We start from the raw sequence: 27,017 nt of genomic DNA, 5'->3' as shown, positions 1-27,017 counted from the left end.
GGCATGGGATTACTCCGACCTCCCTCCGCTCCATCTGGTCGCCTTACAAACAAGCGAGCCCTAGAGCTTTTTTGGCAGGAGGGGACGGAGGGAGATACGAGGACCAGACAAGCAGGGGTGGGGAGGGCAAAGGGAGGAAACCTGCCCGAGCTTCTGGGTCTTTAACTAGGTTTCGCTTTCGTCCTAGCAGGGGGCGAAGAGGTGGCAATGAACTTCCTCTTCGAGAGCTTCCCTCAAACCCCCCGCACTCCCCCCTCCGCGACACTCACTCACACACACACACACACACACACACACACACACACACACACACGCCACGAAGACGGCAGAAACGCCCCTGGGCTGCCAGCACCCGGCTGCTCCGCGGGCCCGGGAGCGCTGGGGCGGGCAGCGGCCGGGATGCCCCGGGAGGAACCCGCGGGGCGGCTGGGACCGAGCCGGAGAAGGCGCCTACCTGTGCGGCGGCGCGCTCACAGCGCGGGGTCGGGCCGGGGCGCGCAGGTGCTTGGGGGCAGCTGGGGGCCGGCCGGGGCGGGCGGGACATCCATTGTGCCCCCGGCTGCGGGCTTCCAGCCTCAGGAAGCCGGGAGGGAGCCCTCGGCTCAGCTCCCGCCTCTTCTCCACCAAGCTGAGGATACCCGGGGCCCCGCGGCGGCGGCAGCAGCAGCAGCAGCAACAGGCACGGTGGCGGCGGCAGCGGAGGAGGAGGAGGTGTCTGCGCGCGGCTCGCGTTTCCTCCTCTCGGGCTGGGCGAGCGCGGGCGAGGCGAGGGGCGGGCAGGAGCGGGGATCTCCCGATTCAGTCCCCCGGGACCTCGGAGAGGGACGCGGGGCCCCCCCTCCCCACTGCGCCGTGTGACTGCGCGAGCGGCGCAGCCGGGACAGGCGAGTCACACGCGGCCAACAGCTGCTGCACTGCGGGTCCGCCGCGGCCTCCCTCCCCTCCCTGCCTCACCCCTTCCTGGCGGTTCCTCCTCGGCCCGCCCGGAGGCTCCAGCCCCGCCCGGGGGAGGGCGTGGGGAGGGTGTCGGGGTGCCATCCCAGCGCAGGGTCCCGGCCGGCCGGACGCCTGGCGCGCAGGGGACGCCGGACCCGCGCGTGATTAAGGCCCTCGTGGCGGGATGCGCGGTCGCACCCTCTGTCCTCAGCAACCTATTTATAGCAGGTGGCCGGGCCCGCGGGGCTCTCAGCAGGTGGCACTGCCAGCCCGCTCTTCGCGCCCCTGCGGTGGCGTGGCCTCGTCTGCACTCTCGCCTTCTCCTCCGACACCGACCTGGTGAACGCTGCACCGAACAGGGGAAGGCGACCGAGCCACCTGGCTCTCCCCACGTCGCCCCTGCTTCCAGGCCTCGGGTTGGATAATGGCAGGGAGCGAAGTGAGGCACGAACGTCCTCGGGGGCGCTGGCAGGCAAGGCAGGAACACCAGGAACTCAGGGAAGGGGCTAAGGCAGAAGTGCCCTCCCCGAGGAAACACAAGCGAGCCCGTTTCTGAACAAATGCAGGGGGGACGCAGGGCCGACGCAGGGGCTGGATTGGGAGCTTTCTCTCGGGGGCGCGCGCGCGCGCTCACACACACACACACACTCACTCGCACGCGCGCACACCCCCCCGCGGCGTGCCTACCCGTGGATCAGGTTTGGGCAAGTTCCCAAGCGGCCTTGGAGGGTGTAAGGAGACACGCTGGGGAGGACGGCGGGGAAAGTGGGCTCCTAGGGTTAGGGGATGGCGATGAGCAGAAGGCAGGCGCCCTTCCAAATCCCCGTCCCACCAATTCCACTTTCGGGCGAGGGGTGTGGGGTCTGGAGAAAGCAGGGTCCATAGCACAACTCTGGAGATGTGTGAGCAGGAGAAGGGAGAGAAAGGGGAGGGAGGTGGGGGCGAGGGGGAGAAGGGGCGGCAGTGGAGAGTCCCCAAAGGCTTCTTTGGGGTAGTTTTGCTTAGCGTAGCTAGAGGCCCTCCTTAGGGAAGTGGCAGAGTGCTTGGGCTGCGCGGTTGGACTTGAACCCAAATCCCCACTTTACCGCGGATGTGGCCTGGGCAAGCTGCTGGACCTCCATTCTCTTACCTCTAGAGTGGGACCAATACACATTCTATAGGACCACTGTGAGGATAAAATGGGAAAGCGAATGTAAAGCGCTTGCCTGGCGCAGTGGTAGGTACGTAAGCCTCAGCTAATGGCAGCAGCTATTGTTACGGCGGCCAAAAAGGGAAATGGGGGTTCAAGGTGCCCTCTCCTCCTCCCTGCCTTCCCGACGTGTAAGTTTCTAGAAGCCGACCCAGGCTCTTGGAGCCTTTTTGATTAGGATTCCCTTATGAGATTCCCTGATCCCATTCCCCTGGATTCTTACTTACATCCAGGGGAGGTATGTTTAAGTGGGACGCAAAAGTTTTATCCACGCCTTCATTTAAAACTCTAGTAGTAGCGGTAGCTACCATTCATTCATTGAAGGGCTAGTCTATCTGGGGCATTGTGGTAGCTGCTTTACATGTATTGTCTCTAGTTCTCAGGAAAAGCTCTTCAGAGCAGAGGTGAATTAAATCCACTTGACTAATGAGGAAACGAAGTTAACGCCTCTTGGAGGCCACAGAGTTCATAGGTGCTGGAACCCCCAAATCCAGTGCCCCTTAGAGCACTCTTTTTGGCCACTGTGTAACTCTTGCAGCACGTAACTCATTCTTTGTTATAGCACAATTATTTGTATACTTAGCCCCTCAAGTCCTTTTTAAAAAGAGGTGAGGAATATGCACAGACCAGAATACTCTGATGAGTGGAACGGTCATTTGTTCCAAGACCAGGTAAACTGGTTAAGCCATATTGTCACCTGGGTCACACCATCATTATTTCACATCTTTATCTCCAACTCAGATTGACAGCTCGCACTCTCTCCCTGTAGCAGCCTGCTGAACACGCGACATGTCGAGTGCCAGGATGTCAAGACAAGTACACTGTCGTCCATCTCATCGACGCCCCTACCTGCCTTACATGAGCTGTCTACCTAGCAACCCTGCCTGCTAGCTCTTGCCTCTGGGAGACGGCATCGCTCCAAGGCCGAGCTCTGCTAATAGAGCATTTTGGCCAGAACCGCCTACCACTCTGCCACCCCGTTCCCTTTTCTTTCCCTCCTCTCCACTTCACCCTCGCCCCCAATTCTGAAGTAAAGGAAAGCTTAGGTACAGGTAGGCTGCCAGGTGGGTGCCTAATCAGGTCAGAGGCAGGAAATGGGAGGGCAGGCCTAGGCAGTGGAGGGGGAAATGTGCCTGCCCCACACCCCACTGCTGAAAGCTGGCATGTTACAGCTCAGTGGTTTTTGTAACTTAGTGGCAAATGACCCTTTGCCCCAATCCCTAACCTAGGATGGGAAAGGGCTATGGCTTTGTACCCAGCAGTGATTTCTGCATCATTTTTCCAGTTTCCAGAGTGAAGTAATGCCCTAGGAAGGATAGTGACGGGTTTATAATACAGGAGAGTACACGCCTCAGAGAGTAGGAGATAGCCCCCTCGGCCTCATTTGCACTCATTTCTAGCAGTTCCGGAAGAAATAGTGAAGGGGACTTCGGGGCTGATGGCAGGATGAAGGGTGTCATACCAAAAGGGGTCGTCCGTGTTATCCCAGTCAGAGTGGAAAGGTAAGAGCTGGCCACCCAGGTCTCACCTGCAGGTGCCACTGCTCCAGGAAAGAAGTAGCTCCTTCCCCTGTCCTGCTGATGTGTGACGCGCAGCAGGGCCGGTGTGTGGCAGGCCGGAGGTGGGCGCACACAGGCTCCCTGGGGGCTGTGAAGGCGTTCTGTTGATGGTTAAGTCACCAGTAACAAAGGGAAGTCAAGAATGGGGCCAAACTCTACTGTGACTCTGCTTCAGGCCCCTGGTCCTTGTAACTGGTGCGACCCAGGAGCACACAAGGCGCAAGGCATTTGGCTGACACCAGTTCCTGACCCGTTGGCTCAGTGACTGAAAACCCCAGACAAGAAGGCTTTCACAGTCTTGGCTGCTGCTGTTGCCTTGTGTGGACAACCTCTGCATCTCCAGCTCCTCCTGAAATCCAGCCAAGGACCATTCTTCTGGGGCTTTCCCTATAGATTCTTTCCCAATGTAGTCATCTGCAGCATAATTAATTGTTCATTGCCAAAGGCCAGGAACATTAATATTGGGTTGGTCAAAAAATTCACGTGTTTTTTTTTTTTTTCACAAAATAAGAGACACATTGTTCATTTTCATCAACAACTTTCTTGATTTGGATGTTTTGAGTGTGTTGGCTATCTCCCATGTGGTATAACATTGATTGTTCTCAGTTAATGCCTTGATTTGATCGCTATCAACTTCAACTGGTCTACAGAACTGTGGAGCATTGCCCAGTGAGAAATCTGCAGCATGAAACTTCGCAAATCACTTTTGGCATATTCGACCAGTCACAGCACCTTCTCTTTGCACTGCACAAATCTTTTATTGTTTCAGTCGTATTTTTATCTTTCTTGAAATTACAAAGCATAATATGCTGAAAATGTTGTGTATTTTCTCCCATCTTCAATATTAAAATGGCTATACAAAAATTCACCAACTTTAATGTTTTCTTTTTAAATGTACACTGATATGACAATGGTCACGATACAATCTAACAAAATTGTTTCAGATGAAGTTAAGGCCAACTAAGCACTAGTAGAGTCATCTTACAGAAAACAACAAATGAACGTTTAGGCCAACCCAATATCAACTTGAAAATGGCTGGAGAGCTCTAGAAAACTGTGATCCATTGGTGCATTAAATCGAGTGAGAAGCCCAGAGGCTGGGGGAAAAAAAAAACAAAACAAAAAACAGAGGCCACTTGACTTTTAAAAAGTTAAGAGAAGCATGGATAAATCTAGAATGAAAGGTCTTTGGTTAATGTAGAAAAGAAGCCTTTAATAAAATTACTCATTATTGTTAGATCTATTGATTAGTTATTGAATGTATATATTAGTTAGCAATTCAAACTTTATTGCTATGATATGTTTTCACCTAACTTCCAAATATACATGATAAGGTCAGAGTTCTTGACTAGTGTTCGGTGGGGGTGCCTGTTCCCATCAGTTGGCAGTGACCTTCTGGAACCCTGGAGTGATGGTGGTATGTGAGGTGGCAGGAGAAGGTTTTGGAGGCAAGTGCGAGCTTGGTGGGAAAGCGCGTGAGACTGAGAAGCAGCACCTGCCTCGAGCGTGAGAGGGGGTAGTCCCACGGCACCAGCGCTGGGTACCCTGCCCGTCAGGCCAACCCAAGGCATGACTGTGAGCACCTAAAAAGCACATGAAGTCATGCCCAAGTGTCTTAATTAGCACTAAGAAATATTCTTCATGAAAAGCAAAGGGATTGAAGTCAAGATCAGAGTCTGTTTCAGTGACTTGGCTGCAATGCGAGGTCCCTGAAATTGCTTTCTGAAAGGCATAAGAGTGACAAAATGCGGTGCGGTAATAACAGATGAATAACGTGAGCAGATAACCAATGCAGATTGTGGGACTTCAGCAAGTTAAGTAAACCAAAATTTAACTGCTGAGAGAACTCGTGCTCACAGCGACGAGACAACACAAACTTGTGTGGTGTGAGACCAAGTGAACTGTATCCACAAGCCCCAGAGTAAGCTTCGGTGAAGTGTCCGACTTCCTTTTATGGACAAAGCAGATAAAACTCTGGGCGCTGCTTCCACTTCCCCTTCCAGTTCTCTCTCCTATTTGTTACATCGTTGCTCTACACAAGCCACTGTTCCATGCAGCTCTCTGACAGCATGCAGCCGCTACTTGGGGACCCCCCCTCCTCACCCGAGCTGGTTTTGTGGGTTTAGGCATCAAGAGCAAAGTGAGCAAGTGTTACCCAGCACATCACCCTGTGATACGATATCTAAAGTTGTCTAAGGCCTGCGAGAAGGTCTTGGTAATTGTTAGAGTTATGGATCTCAGGGATTTTATCCAGACTGCTTAGCTGATGAAGCTCCCACTACTGCAAGACCCCCACTTCATTTTATCCCAGATGCCATTGCCACCTTGCTGGCACATGATTTGTAACCTCACCCAGAAAAATGCAGTAGCTGGCTAACTGGCCTCCCTGCTTTTACACTCACAGCACTGCAGTCTATATTTAATACAGCAGCCGAGTGAACCTGTTAAAACACTGGTAGGGGGGATGCGTGCCACTACTCTGCCTAGAACACTTCCATCGCTTCTGACTTCCCACATTGAAAACCAAAGTCCTTACAATGGTTTATGGAGCTCTGGGGGTCTTTCGTCACTTGCGTACCCCTGCCCCCGGACCTCATGCTGCCAGCCTCGGGGCTCGCACTGCCCGGACCACCCTGGCCTTGCTCGCTGGAACTCAAGCCTGCGAGGCCCACTCCTGCCCCAGGACCCCTGCGTTCACTGTTCCCTGCCAGGTCCGCTCTTCCCTCAGATGCCCACACTGCCCCTACCTCAGTTTCTTTAGGCCTTTGTCTAAATGTCACCTTCTCTCTGAGGCTTCCGATCGACCTTTTGAAAATGGAAACCTGCACTCCACCTACACACACACACACACACACACTTGCGTGCGTGAACACACTTCTTATTCCCTTTTCCTGTTATATTTCTCCATAGCATTTATTGCCCTCTAATATGTTATATTCATTATTTGCTTATCATTTGTCATGTTTGTGTGCCCCTCCTCCCTGAGGAAAGAGAATTATTTTCTGTTTTGTTCCTTGCTGTATCTCATGCATAAGAATAGAGCCTAGCATACAGTGGGCATTCAATAAATACGGAATGAATGAATGAATGAATATAATTTGTAACATGACATATTTGTGAGTTCATGGAATGTCTATATGGTGCCTCCCTTAGAATAAAAAGTTTCCAGGTTTCCTTCTATTTACCGCTTGTGCCTCCATCAGGTTTCCCAACTGTCCTAAGAGATTTGTCAGTCCTCCCTCCCCCAGCCCCCCACCTCCTGTGAGCTGGGTGTTCAACCACGTGACCACTTGTCTAACCATCAACACAGGATCTGATTTCCAGATAAACTGTAAAAGGATTGTTAAATCGTGGAATCACTGAGAGCTCATCCACACTCAATGTCTGTCAAAAGCGTGGTTGAGAAAAACATCCTTTTGGAGAACTGCCTGAAGGATGTACAGCCAACTGGTCCTCGAGACTCTGGATCCCCTAAACTCAGTTCCTGTGTCACATTAACCCGAGTGAGGAGCAGTTTGCCTGGACGAGATCCGAAAAACTTCTTTTATCAAATGGCACTTTGATGTTGTCCCACTTGCCCATATTGGGAGAACACATTTTATAAAAATGCCCTATTCAGTCTTGGGATATTGTTTAACACCTTACACAATGTCCTTTGAAGGAAAAATCAGGAAAAAGTTCTCTCAGGGCTCTGCCAGGAATAACTTTTCTTTCCGCGAGGAACTGGTTGTATTTCCATCCTGGCACTAACGCACTCAAGGGTCAGCTTTGGGATCCATTGCTTGGCAAATGTCGAGGTCATTTTTTGTATGGAGTCATTGATTCATAAATGCCCTTTTTAAGTCCCTGCCAGCTTCTGCCAGTTCTCATCAACCTGATACAGATGAGTATGAATAACAGTATGTAATTTCTTAAAACTAAACTGGACTACACTGTATTTTGCGATTATGTTTTTGCCACTTTGTAGGTGTTATCAAAAGTTTTTTTTAATGAAACGATCATAAAAGTTAATAGTAGGAGCCTTTGTTGGCATGTTTTATTTTTGTTTTTCCATGTCTTTACCTGGCAAAAGAACATGAGAGCATGCTTCTGTCAGTTCCCAGTGTTTGGGAGATTTTACTTGGTTCCAAAAATCCAAAGTCTAGAAGCACTGGTTACTTTTTTTAATTTTTCAATTAAATTTTATATTAAATATTATTTTGTATTAGCTTTAAGTATGCAGTAAAGCAATTAGACAACCATATACTTTACAAAGTGTTCCCCCTGATGTTCCAGGACCCACCTGGTACCATACACAGTTATTACAATATTATTGACTATATTCCCTATCCTGTACTTTACGTCCCCAGGACTATTTTGTAACTACCGGTTTGTTTGTTTTTTCCCTTTATTTTTATGGTTGATATCGTTACAGATGTCCTCCTTTTCCCCTGTCCCTACGATTTGTACTTCTTAGTCCCTTCACCTTTTTCCCCAGCCTTCCCAAGCCCCCGCCCCTCCGGCCACCATCAGCCTCTTCTCTGTATCTATGAGTCTGTTTCCGTTTTGTTTGCTTGGTTATTCTGGTCTTTGGATTCCTCATGGAAGTAACACCGTAAGGCCTTTGTCCCTCTCTGACTTGAGTCAGTATAACACCCCCCAGGTGCATCCGTGCCATCCCGAATGGTAAGACTTCATCCCTCTTCACGGCTGACAAGATCCCATTGGGTGCATGTGTCACCACTTTTAGGAAGCACTCGTTATTGCTTTACTCCTCGTTTTACTGCACCTCATTGACAACTCTTCCTTTAGTCCTGTTTTCTCATTCACTTATTTTAAACATTTGGTTGCTTGGTATGCATTTAAGCCTTATTTTTGGAACGTGACAGGCATGAATGAGTGGATGAACACATGAACGTGCGCACATGTGCTTGGCGTGGCCTCCCGCGCCGCAGTGCACCAGGTGTTCTCGAGCGCCATGAACGTTACCTGCAAGTGCACAGTGCTTCATAATTGACCAGTCTCATCTGAATCCTCTTGGTAGCCCCCAGAACTGTTATTTTCCCCCTCTTCCCTTGTTAGAAACATGGAGAAATTGAGGCTGAGACAGTGAGTTTTCACAAGGCAGAAACTTATAAAGGACAAACAGGATTTTCAACCTAGATGCATATTCTGCTTCCAAGCCTGATTCTTTTCCTCGCCACCATATTACTGCATTTTAAAGCTACTGTTTTTCAGCATGATACTGTATGGAGTTGTGTTGTTTTCTAAAAAGACATAAGGAGAATCTGGTCATTTCCTTGGCCTCAGGATACACTTCCTTGCTGCAAGGTGTTCTGTGGGAGGGCGGAGTTTTGCCTGGGACTTTCTGACCCTTTGGCTTCGGGAGCATCCTTTGAACTGAATCAAGGTTCCCGGGATCAGCGCATATTGAAAAAATTTGTTGTAAGCTAGTCTCCTTTTGATCACTTTTTCTACTACATAATAACTCATATTGTGCAACCGCATTGTAGGGGGAGCTTGCCTCATTACTTAGTAATTTCCTTTAACAGTAAAGCTGAGCTGGAGACATTTGGCCCTCTTCTCATCTTCCTGTTGCTAAATATAAAATGGAAGATGAAGTTCTCCTATTATTCAAGGGAAAGGAATGGGAGTCCTTGGGTGAAGCTGAGGGAAAAAAATTAAGAGGGAAGTAAAATTTACTCAGGTTCCCAAACTGGCAGATACGTACCACAAAGGGCTTAGTAGAGTCTTTCAACCAACAGAGATTTGTTGACTCTTCTATGGACTTGAACTAGACACTGACATGGTGCCAACAAATGGGAGACTCCGTCCTTGCCCTCAGGACCCTTACTTACATTCTTCTAATTCAGGTTCAACAAACTTTTAATAAAGGCCCATTTAGTAAATATTTTAGCCTTTGTAGGCTATTTAGTGTCCATCCCAACTTTTAATTATATCATTATAGTGCAAAATAGCAATAAATAATATGTAGACAAATAAGTATGGCTGTGTCTAGTGAATGTGGACGCAAATTTGAGTTTAATAAATTTATACATGGTATAATATGGTGTTATTTTTTTATTTTCTCAATCTTTTAAAAATGTAAAAACGACTACATCAAACTAAAAATCTTCTGCACAGGAAAAGGACACCATCAACGAAATGAAAGGCAGCCTATTGGCGTGGGAGAACACGTCTGCAAACCCTGTATCTGATAAGGGGTTAATGTGTATTTTTTCATTAATACACGAAACAACAAGGTGGGTCTAATAACTACCATGATTTTGAGTAGTGTTGAGTATATAGGATATATGGAAATATTTACAGATGCAATGACAGGTCTGGATTTGCTTCAGAATTGTCCCAGAGCAGAGAGGGGCATTTAGGTGTAGCAAGATTGGGTACGATTTGAGACTTGTTATAGCTGAGTGATGGGTGCTTGGAGGTCCCCTTTATTATTTTTGGCATACCTTTGAAATTCTCCATAATAAGTTTAAAAAGAAAATGGCAGATGACTGTCAGCCATTAAAATCACCAAAGGTTCTGGGCCGGTGTTTCGAGGTGGCGTGGCACAGGGTCAGACTGGAAGGAGGGCAGCCAGGAGCTGAGCAGAAGAAAACTATTTGGGGCTGGCTGCACTGAAAGCAGCCTGAGGACATGTGAGTGGCAGAGGGCAAGTGGCAATACAGGGTCTGAACTTGGGCGAGGAGTCTGTAGTCCTGCACTTCGGACAATGACAGCCATGAGCATAGAGAAGCTTTTGGAGGGCAGAGAACCGAAGACCACACCTCAGGAAAGGAACTGACTTGGGGCTCAGAAAGAAAAATAGAAATAAAACAAAGTCTGCAGAACCAGCAAAGAAAATTATTAGTCCATGTTTCCATCTAAAGTCTACTTTAAAAAAAAAAAATCAAATAAAATATGGAGCTGCTTTTCATTCTAGCCACCTAGAGATTTGTTTAGTTTTATTGTCCAGGTAAGGTCAACTAATTCAGAACCATGTATCTTAAGGACTCAGTCAGGCTCATCATCCCGCTAAATGGCAACCCGACTTCCCTTTGGACGTTGCACAAGGCAATTTTGAAATGATTTCAGAACCTCGTTAGACCTGGAGCGGCTCTTTGTTCTCCATGCTGGGCTCCGTTCTGCACCAGGTTTGGGCCTTGTGCAGGACAAGTGAAAGTGGCTTTCACTGGACCCCAAGTGGGAGGTGGCCCACAGCTGTTGCTAACATTTTCTTTTCAAGGACCTACACAAGCCAGATCAAAAGACACCGCTCCCACCACTACTCTCCGTCCTGGTGGCCATGCATTCATGTCCGAGGGGCTCACCCTCTACAGCTGTGTCTCTTCAGTGACTCCGAGTAGCCACTGCACTTTGCTTCCATGGAGAAGTCTACAGAAGAAGGCATACTATTTTAAATTTTGATTCTCCTCTGTGTAGGACTGTGATATCTTGCTTTCAATGGTGTACTATTCGATACAATCGAGGGGGGACCCCCCAAAACCCCATTTATAAAAAACTGTGTATTAATCTTACATGTTCAAACCAGTCACCTTCAAAGTCCTCTCCATTTGATGCAATACACCTATCGAGATGTTTTTTCCACTACTCAAAACAGTTTTTAATTCATCGATTGCCTTTTATTGCTTCTGCCCTTTTCTGTTTCTTCTCTTCCATATCAGCAAAATGTTTCCCTTTAAGGACTTTCTTCATCCAGGGAAACAAACAAAAAAAAGTCACTCAGGGTGAGAGATATGGTGAATAGAGAGGGTGGGGCACGGGGGTCATGCCATTTTTGGTCAAAAACTTCTGAACACTCAGTGCAGTGTGGGCAGGCACACTTGTAAATCACTCATCATAAATGGGCAAATACATAAAGTCTTCAAAAAAAAAAATTCACTAAAGCTGAACACAACCTCTCACAACGCCAGCTGGTGCACTGATACAGATGGGTTCCTAGAACACTCACCTAGCAGGGGAAGCCCTCCAGAAGATAGTTCCAGGTTTTTTTCAGGTCCTCTCTCATATACTTGCAGGAAGCGTGGGAGAGGAAGCAGCTTTCCTCTCCCCTTCAACATTCTTTTGGCTGGTCTAATGATTAAATTTGCATGAGATAAATTAACAAGAGAAAATAATCAAATTTAATTCATACATACATACGGAAGTCCACATACATGAGAGTCACAGACCTTACATACATGAGAGGTTCAGACAGGGAAAATGAGATACGCGACATTCTGAGCCTTGGGGCTTCAGAGGGTCAGTGCAGGACAAGAAGAGCAGATGTTGGGTATTTAGTATTTGGTCCTGCCACAAAAATAATGAAAAAAGGTTACCTCTGATAAGCTCTGATCATGGGCAAGGCCTGTCATGCATATTCTTCCAGGTAGTGAAGCGGAGGAGGGGGCAGAAATTTGTGAGCCTGCAGCTTCTTGGTTACGTTCGGCTCAAAATAATTCACAGACCAAAGTGGCACATTTTGGGGAGGCCTGCTCTGAACCCCTATACCAGATTGGAACAAAGGGATGATGCAGGGAAATGATATGCACATAGCCTCCCAGATTGTTTTAAACAAAAACATTAGGAATTTGAACTTAATAGCCTTGGGCGGGGCGGGGGGCGGGGAAGTCTCAAGGGGGCTTCCAGAACTGCTTACTCACAGTCAGAGTCCTTTCTTTCATCTTGCAGAACAGCACACTATTGCAATGGTCTGTTGTTCACAGGTGTACCTCTCTTGCTAGACTGAATTTGAGATCAGGGCTGCACGCTTCTTACCAGTATCCAGAAAAGTGCCTGGCTCATAGCAATCTTCAAACAAGATTCAATCAGTGAACATATGAATGAACGCAGACATATGCATTTGATCCATCGCATAAAGCCCTATGAGTTACCAGTGCCATGAAATAACAATACTTTCCCATAATTCCTTGTCTGAGTAAAATCAATGAGATAAATAAGTGAGCGGTACTTCCAGTGCTTCTTAAAGAGGAGCAGCTGTTATTTCAAACCACTTAGAAAAAAAACAGTTGGCCTGCATTTCCTCTTGCAAGTCAGTCTCAGACTTAACTTGGGATTTGTTTTTTCTAGGCATCAAGAGAAAATGGGTTGCTAGCTCTACCCCCCAATTGGAAGGTCTTCCCCAAGCAGATTTCGCCATCAGAATGCCCAGGGGGCCGCTACCACAGCACCCCTCCCGGTCACTGCCTTACTCCCCCGCAGAAATGCGTGCCCAGGCGTCTGCAGATCACATGGGCTGGCGTGCTTGTGCCCAGCTGGGGCGCCCACCCCCTTCAGGCTGCAAGGTACGGCAGGATATGACCTCGAGGCTGCTCTTCGGTACAAAATGTTTGTCCCCGTCTCAAAGGGCTGGTTAAGCATTCAGTCAAAGAGAATTGCCAATGATTTATTGTTGCTGATAGTGCTCTTATTGGACTTTCACAGAATGTAAGGGCCTGCGGCACAAAATCACCTTGGAGGACACTTAGTAGCATCTTTACATTTTAAAAAAATGACAGAATTTTCACCCAAAGTCTACAGTTTATATTAGGGTTTGCTCTTAGTGCTGTACATTCTGTGGAGCTGGACAAAGGTATAGACATACATTCACTATTACAACATCATACAGAGAATTTTCTTTTACTGCCCTAAAAATTCTCCATGCTCTGCTTAATCATTCCTCTCTCCTCACTAATCTCCGGCCACCAACGATCTCTTTGTTGTCTCTACAGTTGAGGCGATGAGGTGTCAACGTGGGAAGGTTCAGTAGCAATGAACGCACCACCCTGGTGGGAGATGTCGGTGATAGGGGAGCTATGCCTATATAGGGGATATCTCTGTACCTTCCTCTCAAATTTTCTGTGAACCTGGAACCTTAACTAAAAAAAAAAGCTTAAAAAATAACAAAATTTGAGATGGAGGGGGAAGTGACTTGACTAGGGTCACAGAGCTGATTTACAGCAGACCAAGATTAGAACCCAGGGGCCTTCTGCTGTGAGCATTATGCACCACAAATTATGCTACCCTGCTTCCCATAATAAAAAGTCAAGAAACACTTCCTGGGCATCCATGGCGTGACATTTCTTGGAAATACAAGAGAGAAATAGAGTCAGGGGAGCCTCCTGTAGGTCTGACTGCTCACCTGCGCACCTGAGTGGCAGAGGGGTGGGCTATGTCCTAAGGTTTATAGCTGGGTCCTGTTTTCCCACCACCACCGCCCTGAAAATGCACACCCATCCCAGCACCTGTGCTCCTTTGTTAATGCTGTGCTCTGTGCCTGGAAGACTTTGCCCTCCATCTTCAGAGGCTACTCATCTCCAAAGGTGAAGCAGCTCATTCAACATCCCTCCTGGGAGAAGCCGTCTCTCAGCGGAATGACTCTCTCACCCGCGTCTGACCTCTGAGTGCTTCGCAAAATTCTATTACAGAATTGGTAGGTACGACAGTTATTTACTAGCCTCCAATTAGACTCTAAGCTCCAGGAGAACTGGAGCTCAATCACTTCTGTATTTTCAGAACAAACTCTGTGATAGGATAGTTTACATGCTCAGAAAACCAGAGAGGACACAGATCCACCGCTTCTTTTTTTCCAGAGTACAGTTTGATAGTTCAAGACATTATAACCCAAAATCCATAGAGCTTCTGCATTGAAGTGGCTGATAGAATCTATTGAATATTGTGGATTTAAGAGTTCTGGTGGTATACAAGCTATGTATGACTAAGACATAAAACCATTTTTCCTTTACTTTAGAAAAGTGACTGTCAACAGTATTATCATTTCTCATTGTTCTGAAACACTTCATAACCATTTAGGTTAACAATAATAATAATGGGCAATCATTTGCTTTAAAAATAGAAAATCACATGAAATGTATAAAGTACAGAAAGAACAGCTTGGCTTTGCCTCAAGAGCACTCACTCAATGGGAGTCGTTTTGGAAGGTTACAAAGTCAACAGTTATGAGGAGGGTAGAAGGCACAGACTAAAATAATAAACCTGAAAAATACAATCTGTTATAGAAAATCCTGGTTTTAGATTTTGAATATGAACAAACACGGCAAAAAATATCAAAGTCAGGTAGACAGTTATTTATCGTTCTTGGTGCCTGAAAACAAGAATTCAATTGCGCTGGAGCGAAAAATTGTACAATGAAGTACTTTGCAAGTTTCAAATAACCAATTGTTTGATTCAAGATTTAAACAGACAAAATGAGTGCTAATGCATTTAAACAAAGATGGTTAAGCTGTTTTTTTCCTAGCACATGTACGATGTATAATGGTGTATTATTAGAACTAAAAGGGTTTAGATAAAAAAAAAACCCACTTTATTTTTTTAAAGTATATTTTGCTCCTTTTTACAGATTTCAATAAGTTATATTGTCCCTAAACAAGAACACAACATTTGATCTGTTCATTTATTTTATTTTATAAGCAGGTGATAGAAATGTAAACACAGAGTGGTCCAAAGTAGGTTTACAGTTGTGAGTACATGAAACACAAAATTTATTCTTGGATTATTATTTGTTACTCATTGTATTATGTTTCATACAAATAACTGTTAACTGTGAACCTACTTTTGCCCACCCCATACACATACAGGAATACCTCAGAGATATCGCGAGTTCAGCTCCAGACCACCACAATAAAGCAAGTATCGCAATAAAGTGAGTCATAATCTTTTTGCTGGGAGAAGGTCTTGCCTTCAGTTTGTAAAAAACACAACACCTGTGAAGCTCAAAAAAGCAAAGCACAGTAAAATGAGGTATGCCTGCATAGGTAACAGTGCAGGTATACAACAAAGGACAGCCCCCAATTTAATAACTGTATAGGCTTCCTTGCTATTTCAATTATTCATAAAAAGAATTATAGAGAAAACATATATTTGTTATTTTTCTAATCAAAGCACATTCATAACATTTTTTATATCTTCATTTTAAAAAATTCTGATAATGCCAAGTCTCAACATTTTAATAGGAATGTTGGTTAGTTAGGCTTGCTCATCTTTTCTTCTTTTTCATTAAAGATCAAACATAAAACAATGAGGAACCTAAGTCTATTAAAAAAACATAAATACTTGTATTTATGTTGGCCCTCACAAATAATGCTTAACAAATCAAGTTGCGCTTAATTGTAGGTAAATGTAATTGTGCCCAAGGCTGAAATATTTCACTCTGCCTTTGCCTGCAGGTTATATTTTTGTGGCTGGAAAAAATATTCTTCAATAGCAGCGACTAGTTCATTTAGTTCTTTCTTCAGCTGCTCAGGATCACTGCAAAATAAGGGGGGAAATTCCACATTAGTAGATTATTCCAAAGCATACTTTAACCAAGTAATACTGAAATGTAACCTTAAGAGGGCTAAATCAGACAAAACAGAACTCCAGTGACTTCAGCCTCTGCTGATGAAGACAAAAAAAAGAAAAAGTCCCATGAGATAATATCTATTATTTTCCCCAAAGGTTTTTCCAAAAGTCTCAACCGTAAACAAAAGTCATCCCTTTCCAGTCCTCAAAAGAATTTTTAAGACAGAATTTTCGGCCTAGCATTCCCCCTACAATGTCTGTACCTAACAGTGCAGAGGAAACGTTCATGATTCCAGTTGTCATTAAATCCTGCCGAACCTTACAAATGACATCTGTTGTGTCCCAGGCCTCCCAGGATAAGAATGTTTCCCCTCCAACTATGGGCAGCTAAGCGGCAGATGGGGCTGGAAGGCTTTCCTGCAAGAGCAGACGTGGGGAGCCTGCTAGCAGCCCCGCTTAGCACAGACCGGAACTCAGACCCCTGGGTTTATCTGTATTACTATACTTGCAGAACAAAGGGGCCACCGCTGAAATATAACCAAAAGTCTAGGGAGCTAGCTCCCTCCAAGGAAATCAAGTTTTCAAGCCTGTGGAAAACACTCATTCATATGTAAATGATCGGAAGGCAAACGAGAGATAAAACGGACTTGTAATTAGACAAGTTTCCAACAGCTCTCGGGTCAGGCCACCAGCACAGTGTGAGTTACTATAAGAGCTTTAAACCAAAAAGCCGATTTAAAACACTAAATCCTTCAATTCAAAATTTCATTACTTCATATTTGACCATCTTTAGTATATGCCAACTTTATTTTAATGGAAATAGCAATTCTTGCAATTTGGTGAGACCACTTTTACATTGTGAAAGCTAAGCAGTGCAACTAAAACAATCCATTTATTACATTTTATTAATCCATTTTATTAATTCTGACTCTACTGGTTACTAGGGTGTGCCCTTGGGCAAGTGCCTTAGCCTCTGGAAGGCCCAGATTCCTCATTTGTAAAATTGGGATAAAGACTTGAGCTTCCCAAGAGAGTTGTTGTGTAGGTTGAGATAAATTACATAAAACAATTAGCACAGAACCTGGCCCAAAAACCTCAATAAATGTAGCTCTCATTATAATTATTTTTACCCCCACTGGTAACATATAAAGTAATTATGCTTCATAAGTACATAGGAATCACACAGGTAATTTTTTCCCCATAAGTATGCTTTGAAGGGAAAAAAAAAAACAATTCTCAAAGGCACGTAACTAATAATCATGGTGGCTTTTTCAACAATATACCTAAAATTAAAACTCAACAGTGAATGTACTACATATACAGACATATATCTGTATGTCTATAGAGAGAAAGATATATCTATATATAGCTGTGACTAGTTTTGTTTCTGTTAGAACCCTGCCTGATATAATTATTATCTAAACCTTAGATAGTAAGAGAATGTCCTTGTTCTTACAAATGCATATTAAGATCTGTGACTTATTGTCCAATGGCTCATATATGGTAAGAAAGAGCCAATATCACAAAATGCTAATTCTAGGGGTTAGGGTAGGCAAATTAGGGCTTCTGGCTTGTTACGGTAAATACAGTTTTATTGGAACACAGCCACACCCATTCCTTCTCCTATATGGCTGTTTTCTTGCTACAGCAGCAGAGCTGAGTTGTTGTAACAGAGACCAAAGGCCTGTAAACCCTAAAATAGTTTACCACCTAGCTCTTTACAGGCAAAGCTTGCCATCTCCTGGTCTAAGTAAGGGTATGTGATATTCACCACATTATTTCAACATTTCTGTAGGTTTGCAATGTTCTAAAAGAAAAACTAAAGACATCTACTCCAACAAAAACATTTTTTTAAAAAGCAGGATGTAAAAAATAGAAATAAATAAATAAATGGGATTTTGCATTCTAAAGGATTAGGAGGTCGTGAAAGTCTATGAATAAATGAAATTCACAATCCGACTCTATTAATAATATATGAGGTTATCAGAAAATAAGGACACGTTGGGCATGGCCTTACTGCTGCCGTACAGCAGGCGCGCTGGTGCCCGGCTTCCAGCGTGGCAGCACCGCCGCGCGGGACGTGGTGCTCAGCGTCCCATTGAAGAGCAATAAAAACAAGCAACATTTCAATGACTGTAATAAAAGGACTTTTTTTCAAAGTATTTCCAGCAATTTATAAATCAGTATTTGAATTTAAGTCCATTCAATAAGCCATGTGAAAAATGTAAATACCATAGATCCTTAACCATTAAGTAGTATTGCTGTTATAAGGGGAAGTTTTCTGAAATGTCAGGTGCATTTTCACAGGTTAATGAGAAGGAAAAGACATATATAGAAAACATCTATAAATTGGACTAATGTCGATTTGGTTTCAAAAGAATAAGACCAAGAAATACAAAAACACTTAAGTGAGAATAAGTACTACAAAGAAGTCAATAGGAAATCATATTTGATGTACTAGCAAACAGTTTGTTATTTAACACACATGGACAGTATTCAATAAAACATTGGTAATGCAAAGTGCTTAGAAAATAAGCTGTTTTATCTGTTTAAGTTGCTTAAGAGTTGAGTTTTTGCCCTTGAAGCACGAAAAGATTTTGAATGGGAATCTGGAGCAAAATATATCACGCTGTCCCACGACTCCATAAATATATTTGAGTACCTCGAGGTCTGAGAGCCATAGTCCTGACGCACGACGCTGTCTGGGAGCTCCGATCCAGAAGACTCAGGGCCCGCTGGGTGCGGGGTGCTCTTTCACTCACAATAAACCCCCGGGTGGTGACATTCCAAGGTCTTGTTTCCATGTTTCTAGTTTTGTTTTGCTTTAGTATTTTTTGCTTTGCTCTCAGGATTCACGTCTCCCTGTCTCAGGAAAGTCTAACCTAACCCCAACAATAGTTTCCCTACCCCCCTCATCTGCTACATTTTAATTTCCATTGCCTTGCCAATTTAAGTTGCTCAGAAATTTTCCTCTGCCTCTATTTCCACATAGTGCAAATCTGATTCAAAGCCAGAAAAACCCTTGTACAAGCAAAACTCTGGTATACATACGTTGTACCAGCGGCCTAGGCTTAAGCTGTCTACGACAGTAGCCACTAGCCACATTGGCATTTCAAAGGTGCCTACTGCAACCAAGAAATTGACGTTTCAATTTCACTTAAATCTGATTGAAATTCAAATTTAAAAACTGACACTTGACCCAGCTGTTGAAAAACCTAAGCAGTTTTGTAACAACTAGGGTATCAAAATCTACTTTTTAACTATAAATTTTATGAAATCTAAATACAGATCAAGTATTTTTTAAAAATTGGCTTTTGAATTGAGATGCATGGTAAGTTGTAAGACACTAACTGGATTTTGAAGGCTTAAGTGTGACAAAAATGTAAAATATCTCAATAATTTGTGTTACAGATTACATATTGTAATGACATTTAAATATACTAAGTTAAATAAAATATATTATTACAATTAATTTTACCTGTTTCTATTCATTAATAGAAAATTTAAATTGCATATGTGGCTCTCAATTTTATTTCTATGGGACAGAGGTGACTTCACCTTAAAAATTTTTTTTTCCTGATTCTTCACTGTAATCTAAACAGAGAAGTGTGACTTAGCTGTGCGTTAGGTAGGTATGCAAGAGTCACATTTACACAGGCTAACGAATCCACACACCACAGTTGTTAAAGTTCAGAATGTTATAGTTGTTGGGAAGTGACCAACTCAAACCCTTTACCATAGTCACAGAGACATGACCCTGAAGCTACCGGACCATCAGCTCTTCGGTGGCAAGGTCTCTCCCTGATGTGGGCTCTCCTTAAAGTATCTCATACAAAGAAAAGTTGGGAGAGAAAGAGGTAAGTGGTGAAGACGAAAGTGAACACTCTCGTCCCTGGATGCTTCCAGTAGCTGTTAATGTTACAATATTGCTGTAGGCTCTGAAACAATCTTCCTAATTATGAGATGTAGTGGAAAGAGGAAATGTTTTACTTAGCATTTGACTAGAACCAATTAGGAAGTGCGGGGACTCCAACCCGCAGCAGCTGCCATTGCTGTCTCACCTGTTCCCAGGCGGGGCACACAGTTCCGTGTAGTACTTGATTTTGGGCTCTGTCCCACTGGTCCGCATGGTGGCCACGCAGCCATTAACAAAGGTGAAGGTGATCATTTGGCTGCTTTTACTAGTAGGGAGAACCTAGGAATGAATGACATACGTTCTATATTTAAATAGTAACAGGAACTCTTCTGGCCTAAAAAATAGTTTTCCCTGAATAAGCAAGAAAATAAATGCCAAACAAATGTACTGGTTCAGAAAGAACATTTTTGAGAAAATCTGAAAAGGCACTCCATATAAATGACATACTAGATAATAATAATAAGGAAATTAAGTAACTAGGCTTTTTCACCTCCTATGTTCTGTTCATTAAAACTATTAAAGCTTTACTAAAATTGAAATACATCATTTTATAAGAAATTGATTTAAATAGATTAATAATGCATTACACAAAAAAGAAAACACTAAACCTTCTTTAACTTTGCAAAAGATGTCTATGAACAAACAGAAAATAAAGCTTCTGGTAGATGTATTCAGAGCTGACTGCTCGCAAAGCCCCACTGAAACAACAGAAGTATAAAACAAAACAAAACAAAACAAACAGGAGGGCAAAGAGGAAAAAAAAGAAACAGCAGTGGATGGGGTTGCCAGCCTATCCGGGAAGTCAGAAGACAGATGGAGGAGCAGAACCAACTGCTGGAACACAGGACAACAGCTGAGCGGGCGGCAGGCAGGAAGCGAGTCAAGGTGCTCCGCAGAGACCCGGCCAAGCCCACTACCTGGAGGCACCAGGTAATGCAAAGGGCAGGGGAGAGGCAAAGGCAGTATTTGAAAGTAGTTATTAGACCCTCTCAGATCCTCACCCTCTGCCCACCCTGTCAGGCAGCCAGCTCATAGGAGTGGGTTTCATTCCCTGGGGTAATGAAACCAGAAAGGCTCAGCAGCTGGGGACACCAGGCACCGGGGAGGGCAGGGGACGGTGAAAACAGAGGTTAAGCGAGAGCCCGCAATGAATGCTAGCCCCGCTCTTCCCAGGCCCCCAGGGCCTCTCCACCACTTAAAGAGCCTCAGCATCCAATGTAGAGCCCCCAGGCAAGAGATCAGGAGGAACCACTCGGCTTCCCCAGATGGGGCCTCCATACAAAAGTCAATTTGCTATCCAACCTCCCTAGAGTGAAGTATGCCAGATGACAAGGTATAAGCTTGTGCATATACACAGAGCTTCCAATCAGCTTTTTAGTGCCCAAAGGACAATTAGAGTTTACTAGGCTTTGGAGAAAAGACAGCAAATAAAAGACAAAGTCCAAAACAAACAAATTAAAAAAAAAGAACTTGGAGGAAATAAAGACAATACACAGCAAAAACTATTTACATTTTTAAAAAAGCTATAATTAATATCCTTAAAAGCACTGATATTATATACATGAAACAAGAATAGGATGTTAATTTTAATAAGTTAGAGAATAAGAGCTGAAATACATACTCAACAGAAGCATGGAAAGTTAATGTTGAGGAAATCTCCCAAAAAGTAGGACAAGAAAATACAGAGGGGCTATAGGAGGAAGAGAAACATGGGAAATAGAACATCAGTCCTGGAGAGCCAGCATCTAACTAAAAACCTGTCGAGAAAGGAGAACAGAAAACACAGGAGAAGAAGTTATTTGAAAAACCACCACCCAGCCTCCTTCTCTGATGCAAGAATCAAGAAAATTTCTCAGAACTAAAAGAAATGACTCTACAGATCAACAAAGACCTACTGAGCATCTAGAAAAAGGAATAAAAAGACACCCACACTAAAGTATGTCCCTGAAATTTTAGAATCCAAAGTTCCTAAAACCTTCCCATAGAGAAAAAATCAAGGCATGTTAAGGACTGAATATGTATGGCATTAACATCCCTGTATGCAGCACACAGTAGGCCTCAACTTGTTCCTGAATGAATGAATGAATGAATGCTCAGCAGCAACACTGGAAGCCAAACATAATGGAGCAATGTTTTCAAAACTGAGTCAATGAAGTCCAAGGGCAGAATAAGACATCTTCAGATCTCTGTATCTCAAATTTACCTTCCATTCCCTTTTACTTAGGAAGCTACTAGAGGACATGATTTAGGAAAATTAATGTAGAAGGAGAAAGTCATGGGGTCCAGGAGGAAGGGATCCAACCCTGGGGAATGGTGAAGGGACCAGGAGGGAGGCCACTGGAAACAAAACAACCAACAGACTGGCCGGACCACTGGACCATGTGGAAACCCTACTGAGAGGCACCAGAAAGATGTGGGAAGGGCTGGTGATAGTTACATAGAAATGTAAGCAATCAAAAGACCAAAGGAACAATTAATGATAGGAAAGACAATTCTTCACACAAATTAAGGGAACCTAATCAAAGTACATTACTGAACTAAGCAGGAAACAATAGTGACTAGTCATAATAATTCAAGCGCAGAAGCCGATGTCACCCAAAGTAAATGCCTTGCAAGGACAGGGGAGGAAGAGGAACAGTGAATGCTGCAAGTGTGAGAACTAAATCCTTATCTCTGTAACAAAAAACTATTAAAGTCCAACCACTGGTAAGTCAAACCATCACCATATAAGCACATTATTTAGAAACCGGGTGGGAAAGGTCAGAAGAGAAACTGAGAGGGTAGGTGGTTGTCAGCAGTGTGACAAGAAGACAATAGTGGCTGGAGCTGCCATGTTTCATTGTAACTCTTAATACTATGTATCTTTAAAACTATACTGTGTGTTGATGGGAAAAAATATATAGAAAGGTAAATATCAAAGAAAATGTGTAACATCTGATAAGGATTTTCTTTTTAGATTTCATTTATTTATTTTTAGACAGAGGAGGAGAGGGAGAGAAACATCAATGTGTGGTTGCCCCTCACGCGCCCCCTACTGGGGACACAGCACACAACCCAGGCACATGCCCTGATTGGGAATCAAACCAACGGCCCTTTTGTTCACAGTCTGGTGCTCAATCCACTGAGCCGCACCAGCCAGGGCTGATAAAGATATTCTTACTTCCCTTCCCCTACCTCCTGCCACAGTTAGCAATACTCTTCTGCCATTTTTGAACCTTCTTTTGACTGCAGTGGGGAGCCACACGGTGTGAAGGATGTAGTCTCATGCTTCACAGCTAACAACAGCTACCAGGCATTCAGAGAACAGGGTAAAACTAACTAGGGAGCAAGCAGTGCTTCTAGAAGTTGGACCAGTAGCACCAGCATCAGCTGAACTTGTAAGAGAGACAATGTTTCAGTCCCCACCCCACATCTACTCGAGCAGAAACACCAAGGGTGGGCTGCAGTACTTGGTGTTTTAACCAGGCGGCCAGGTGACTCTGATGCTTGTTTCAAGACTGAGAGCTACTGAGACAGAGGAAAACCAGGACCTGGAATCAGAAGACCCGGAATGTACCCCGACTATCACCAACGAGCTATGTGACCTCAGGCAGACCCTGCACCTCTGCATATTGATTTCCTTATGCATTAAATGACAGTGTTGGCTGAGATGACTAATGAGAACCCTTTTGGTTCTAGGCTATGATTTTTAACTTTAGATAGCTTATTTATAATAATGCCTAAATGCCCTAAAATCAGCTTCAGTAGTTATATAATTAAAGTGGTCTGTACCCAATTCCAACTAGGGATTGGATGGGGGGGGGGGTGTGGTTCCCCACACAACCAAGCAGTTCTCTGATACCACTCAGTGTCCTACAGTTAAACTCAATCCTGACACCATCTACCTGAGATAGAACCAGATTCCACAGGTTAGTGGCTCAGTCCTGCAAAACTGTCCTTGCCCCACACTTCAGATGCCAGCTGCAAGTCCAGGTTGTCTCCTGCACTTCTAACTGGCTTTGGGTCAGAGGTTCCAAAGACCTCCTCCCTGGGTTTGGTTAATTTGCTAGAGCAGCCCACCCAACTCAAAAAAACATATTACATACTAGTTCACCAATTTATTATAAAATGGTGTAACTCAGAAACAGCCAGATGGAAGAGATACACAAGGCAACGTATGGGAAAAGAACAAGGAGCTTCCACGCCCTCTACGAGCTTGCAACTCTCCCCAGATCTCTACCTGTTCCCCAATGTAGGAGCTCTCCAAACTTGTCCTTTTGGGTTTATATGGAGGTTTCTTTACATATGCATGGTGCGGATTCAATCACTGGCCATTAGGGATTAAATTCCATCTCCAGCTTCTTGCCCCTCCCTGGAGGTCTGGGTGGGACCGAAAGTTCTGACTCTCGAATCACCTGGTGGGTTTTCCTGGCGACCAGCCCCCATCCTTAGGTGCTTTCCCAAAGTCACCTTATCAACATAAGACACATTTATGCTCTCATCACTTAACACAATTCTAAGGGTTTTAGGAGCTCTGTGCCAGCAAAGGGAGGACCAAATATATATATTTCTTATTATAAATCACAGTATCATTTTCTCTGCCCTGGCTGGTGTGGCTCAGTGGACTGAGTGCCAACCTGTGAAGCAAAAGGTCACTGGTTTGATTCCCAGTCAGGATACAAGCCTGGGATGCGGGCCAGGTCCCCAGCTGGGGGACTGTGGGAGGCAACCAATCGATGTGTCTCTCACACATTGATGTTTTTATCCCTCTCTTTCTCCCTCCCCTCCCCTCTCTCTAAAAGTCAATAAATGAAATCTTAAAAAAAATAACTAAGTCACAGTATCACAATGATATGTGCTAAGCTTTTAAAAACATAATGGAAGGCAAACAGGAGAGTCCGATGACAGCGGACGCCACTCACAGCTTTTTTATCAGGCTGGCGGTCATCATAGCCGGTGGTGAGGTCCCTGATGCCAGAGATTTCAAATTTGCCACAAGTTTTCGGATAATTATTCTTCCCATCATAGTTTCTAAGGTTTTCAAATAATTTTTTAATGGTGTTTTGATCATGGCAGATAAAATATGAAGCTTTGGTAATATGGTAACCATACCTGTCAAAACAAATACAGGCAAAATGAGGAACGAATGATTCTGCATTGTACATACAGAACAGGCAGCAACCAGTATATTCTGAAATACTTAAATGAAACAAATGACCATGACTAGCTTCAAAGCGATAATTTAGCATTAAAGAGAGGTACAGCAATGTCTCCCAGGGATCACCCAACGGCTACCTTGCTTTCAGCCTCTATCTGTAGGGAAGATTTTTACTGGAGCACAGTCGCCCCACACCCCTACATTATGCGCTCTGTCTGGCTGCTTTCGAACTACAAAGTCAGAGTTGAGTAATTTCCATAAAGATTAAATAGATGTTTCATGAACACATTTAATCTTTTTTGGCATCACTTAAAATCACATTCGGCAACTAATGTTCTCATTTAGTAAAGATTAATGCCATCGCAAGTGGCAATCACTATTAAGTGGTTAAGTTTCAAAAGGAAAAGATAATCTCTTGTTTCATTTTCATAAGAAATAGTTTATAACTAAAGGAAGAGCATTAGAAAGACTATTAGTATCTCATACACAAGAACATAATACACTTAAGATATCACCACGTGTGGTGATGCATGTTATCTAGGCTTATTGCAGTGATCATGTCACAATATATACATCTATCATATTATTACGTTGTACACCTGAAACTAATCAAAACATATTACTTCAATTAAATAGAGTCAATAGAAACTTACTCAACATAGATGGCCTTTAGCTGCTGAGACAAAGACAAATTTTTGGTTGCTAGAAAGCTAGCCAACTCTGCGCTTATGACAGCAGCGCTGACTCCATCTTTGTCCAAAACAAAAGGGCAGCACATGTATCCTGCAGAAACACATGTCAGACATACATGCTTAGGAGTGGGTTCCTTTATAACCCAGGTCCCCAACCCCCGATACCAGTCTGTGGCCCATTAGGAACCGGGTCACACAGCAGGAGGTGGGCGGCGGGCAAGTAAAGAAGGTTCATCCTGATGCCCATCACTCGCATTACTGACTGAGCTCCATTCCACCCCCTCCCTAATTCCCACCCCTCTCTGGGGACAAACTGTCTTCCACAAAACTGGCCCCTGGCGCCCAAATGGCTGGGGGCCGCTGCTTTATAACACTGTGTTTGCATGTATCTATATGCATCCTGTTTCATAAGAGTTTGTACAGTATGAGTATGCGGATTTTTCTCGCTCACCCTTACCATATTTAAGAATCTAGCCCAGTGCTTAGCACATTCCAGGTCTTCAAGAAGTGTTTGTTGAATAACCTGTAAGGAAGTCTTCCTCCTAGACAAATGTGCTCTTCTCCTAGGTCCAGCCCAAATTCCTCCAGCTCCCACGAAATTGTTCCCAATTGTTCTAGTCAAGGCTGATTCTGTCTTCTCTAAATTCCCGTTGTTCTTCTGAGTTATATTATTCATCTTGACACCTGGCCTATCCTCTTTTATGTGGTTATTTAACTAGATCCTTAAAAGCTTCTGTAGGCTAAGGTGAATGAGTGTTCATTTCTTTCAGAATCACTGTGTAGTTGATAAGCAATACATATTTGATAAACCAATGTAAAACATTTTTTTAAATAAAAATCTATAGAAAGACAAGACTGACGATTGTAACAACAAAAGAGCAAAGCTGAGCAATTGTACTTCATTTGATAAATTAAATATGTGTACTGCAGGAAATAGACATATGAATCAGAAGAATACATATTATTGAATAAGTATAATGTGTCACAGGTTTTACTAAATGAATAGCTAAAACATCCCCAGCACAAACATCTGCATTTCCAGTTTCTATAGCTTGCTCTCCTTTCTGCTTATTTCTACTGACAGTTTAAGACACGTGCTTTTCAGTCATTCTGGCTGGGCTTGGGGTCATCCTTTCAGGAGACAATCACTTTGATGAAGGAATAGTTTCTTCTCCTCCGGACAGACCTCCGCATAGCACTTTCAGAGGCTGAGTGAACTGTTAGGCCTCGATGTCAACACCACAATTGAGGAAACATCACAACTCCTCAAATATGCGGATTCTTAAGCAACCAGCAGCCACGTGCA

General features: G+C 44.1%; 2 protein-coding genes across 3 annotated transcripts in view; both read right to left on the bottom strand.

Moving 5' to 3' along the window:
* Window positions 1-800, bottom strand: part of TBC1D1 (TBC1 domain family member 1) — a 208,410-nt gene extending 207,610 nt beyond the window's left edge. The window contains exon 1 of one of the 2 annotated variants that reach the window (XM_054582037.1): window positions 455-800. The gene's annotated coding sequence lies outside the window, so the exon portion shown is untranslated. The remainder of the gene's footprint in view (window positions 1-454) is intronic. The other variant, XM_054582038.1, reaches the window with a different exon arrangement.
* A 12,258-nt stretch (window positions 801-13,058) lies between these two features.
* Window positions 13,059-27,017, bottom strand: part of PGM2 (phosphoglucomutase 2) — a 32,388-nt gene continuing 18,429 nt past the window's right edge. Inside the window, exons 11-14 of the mRNA XM_054582036.1 lie at window positions 25,673-25,802; window positions 24,784-24,973; window positions 20,028-20,161; window positions 13,059-15,933 (exon numbers count right to left, since the gene is read on the bottom strand). Coding sequence (XP_054438011.1) covers window positions 15,831-15,933; window positions 20,028-20,161; window positions 24,784-24,973; window positions 25,673-25,802 — 557 coding nt within the window. The 3' untranslated portion in view covers window positions 13,059-15,830. The remainder of the gene's footprint in view (window positions 15,934-20,027; window positions 20,162-24,783; window positions 24,974-25,672; window positions 25,803-27,017) is intronic.

This window comes from Pteronotus mesoamericanus, unplaced genomic scaffold, assembly GCF_021234165.1.
Source record: "Pteronotus mesoamericanus isolate MK-2021 breed Mesoamerican mustached bat unplaced genomic scaffold, CSHL_Meso_final contig_68, whole genome shotgun sequence".
NCBI lineage: Eukaryota > Metazoa > Chordata > Mammalia > Chiroptera > Mormoopidae > Pteronotus > Pteronotus mesoamericanus.
The sequence above is the reverse complement of the archived record's forward strand: the minus strand, read 5'-3'. Positions and strand labels throughout refer to the sequence as shown.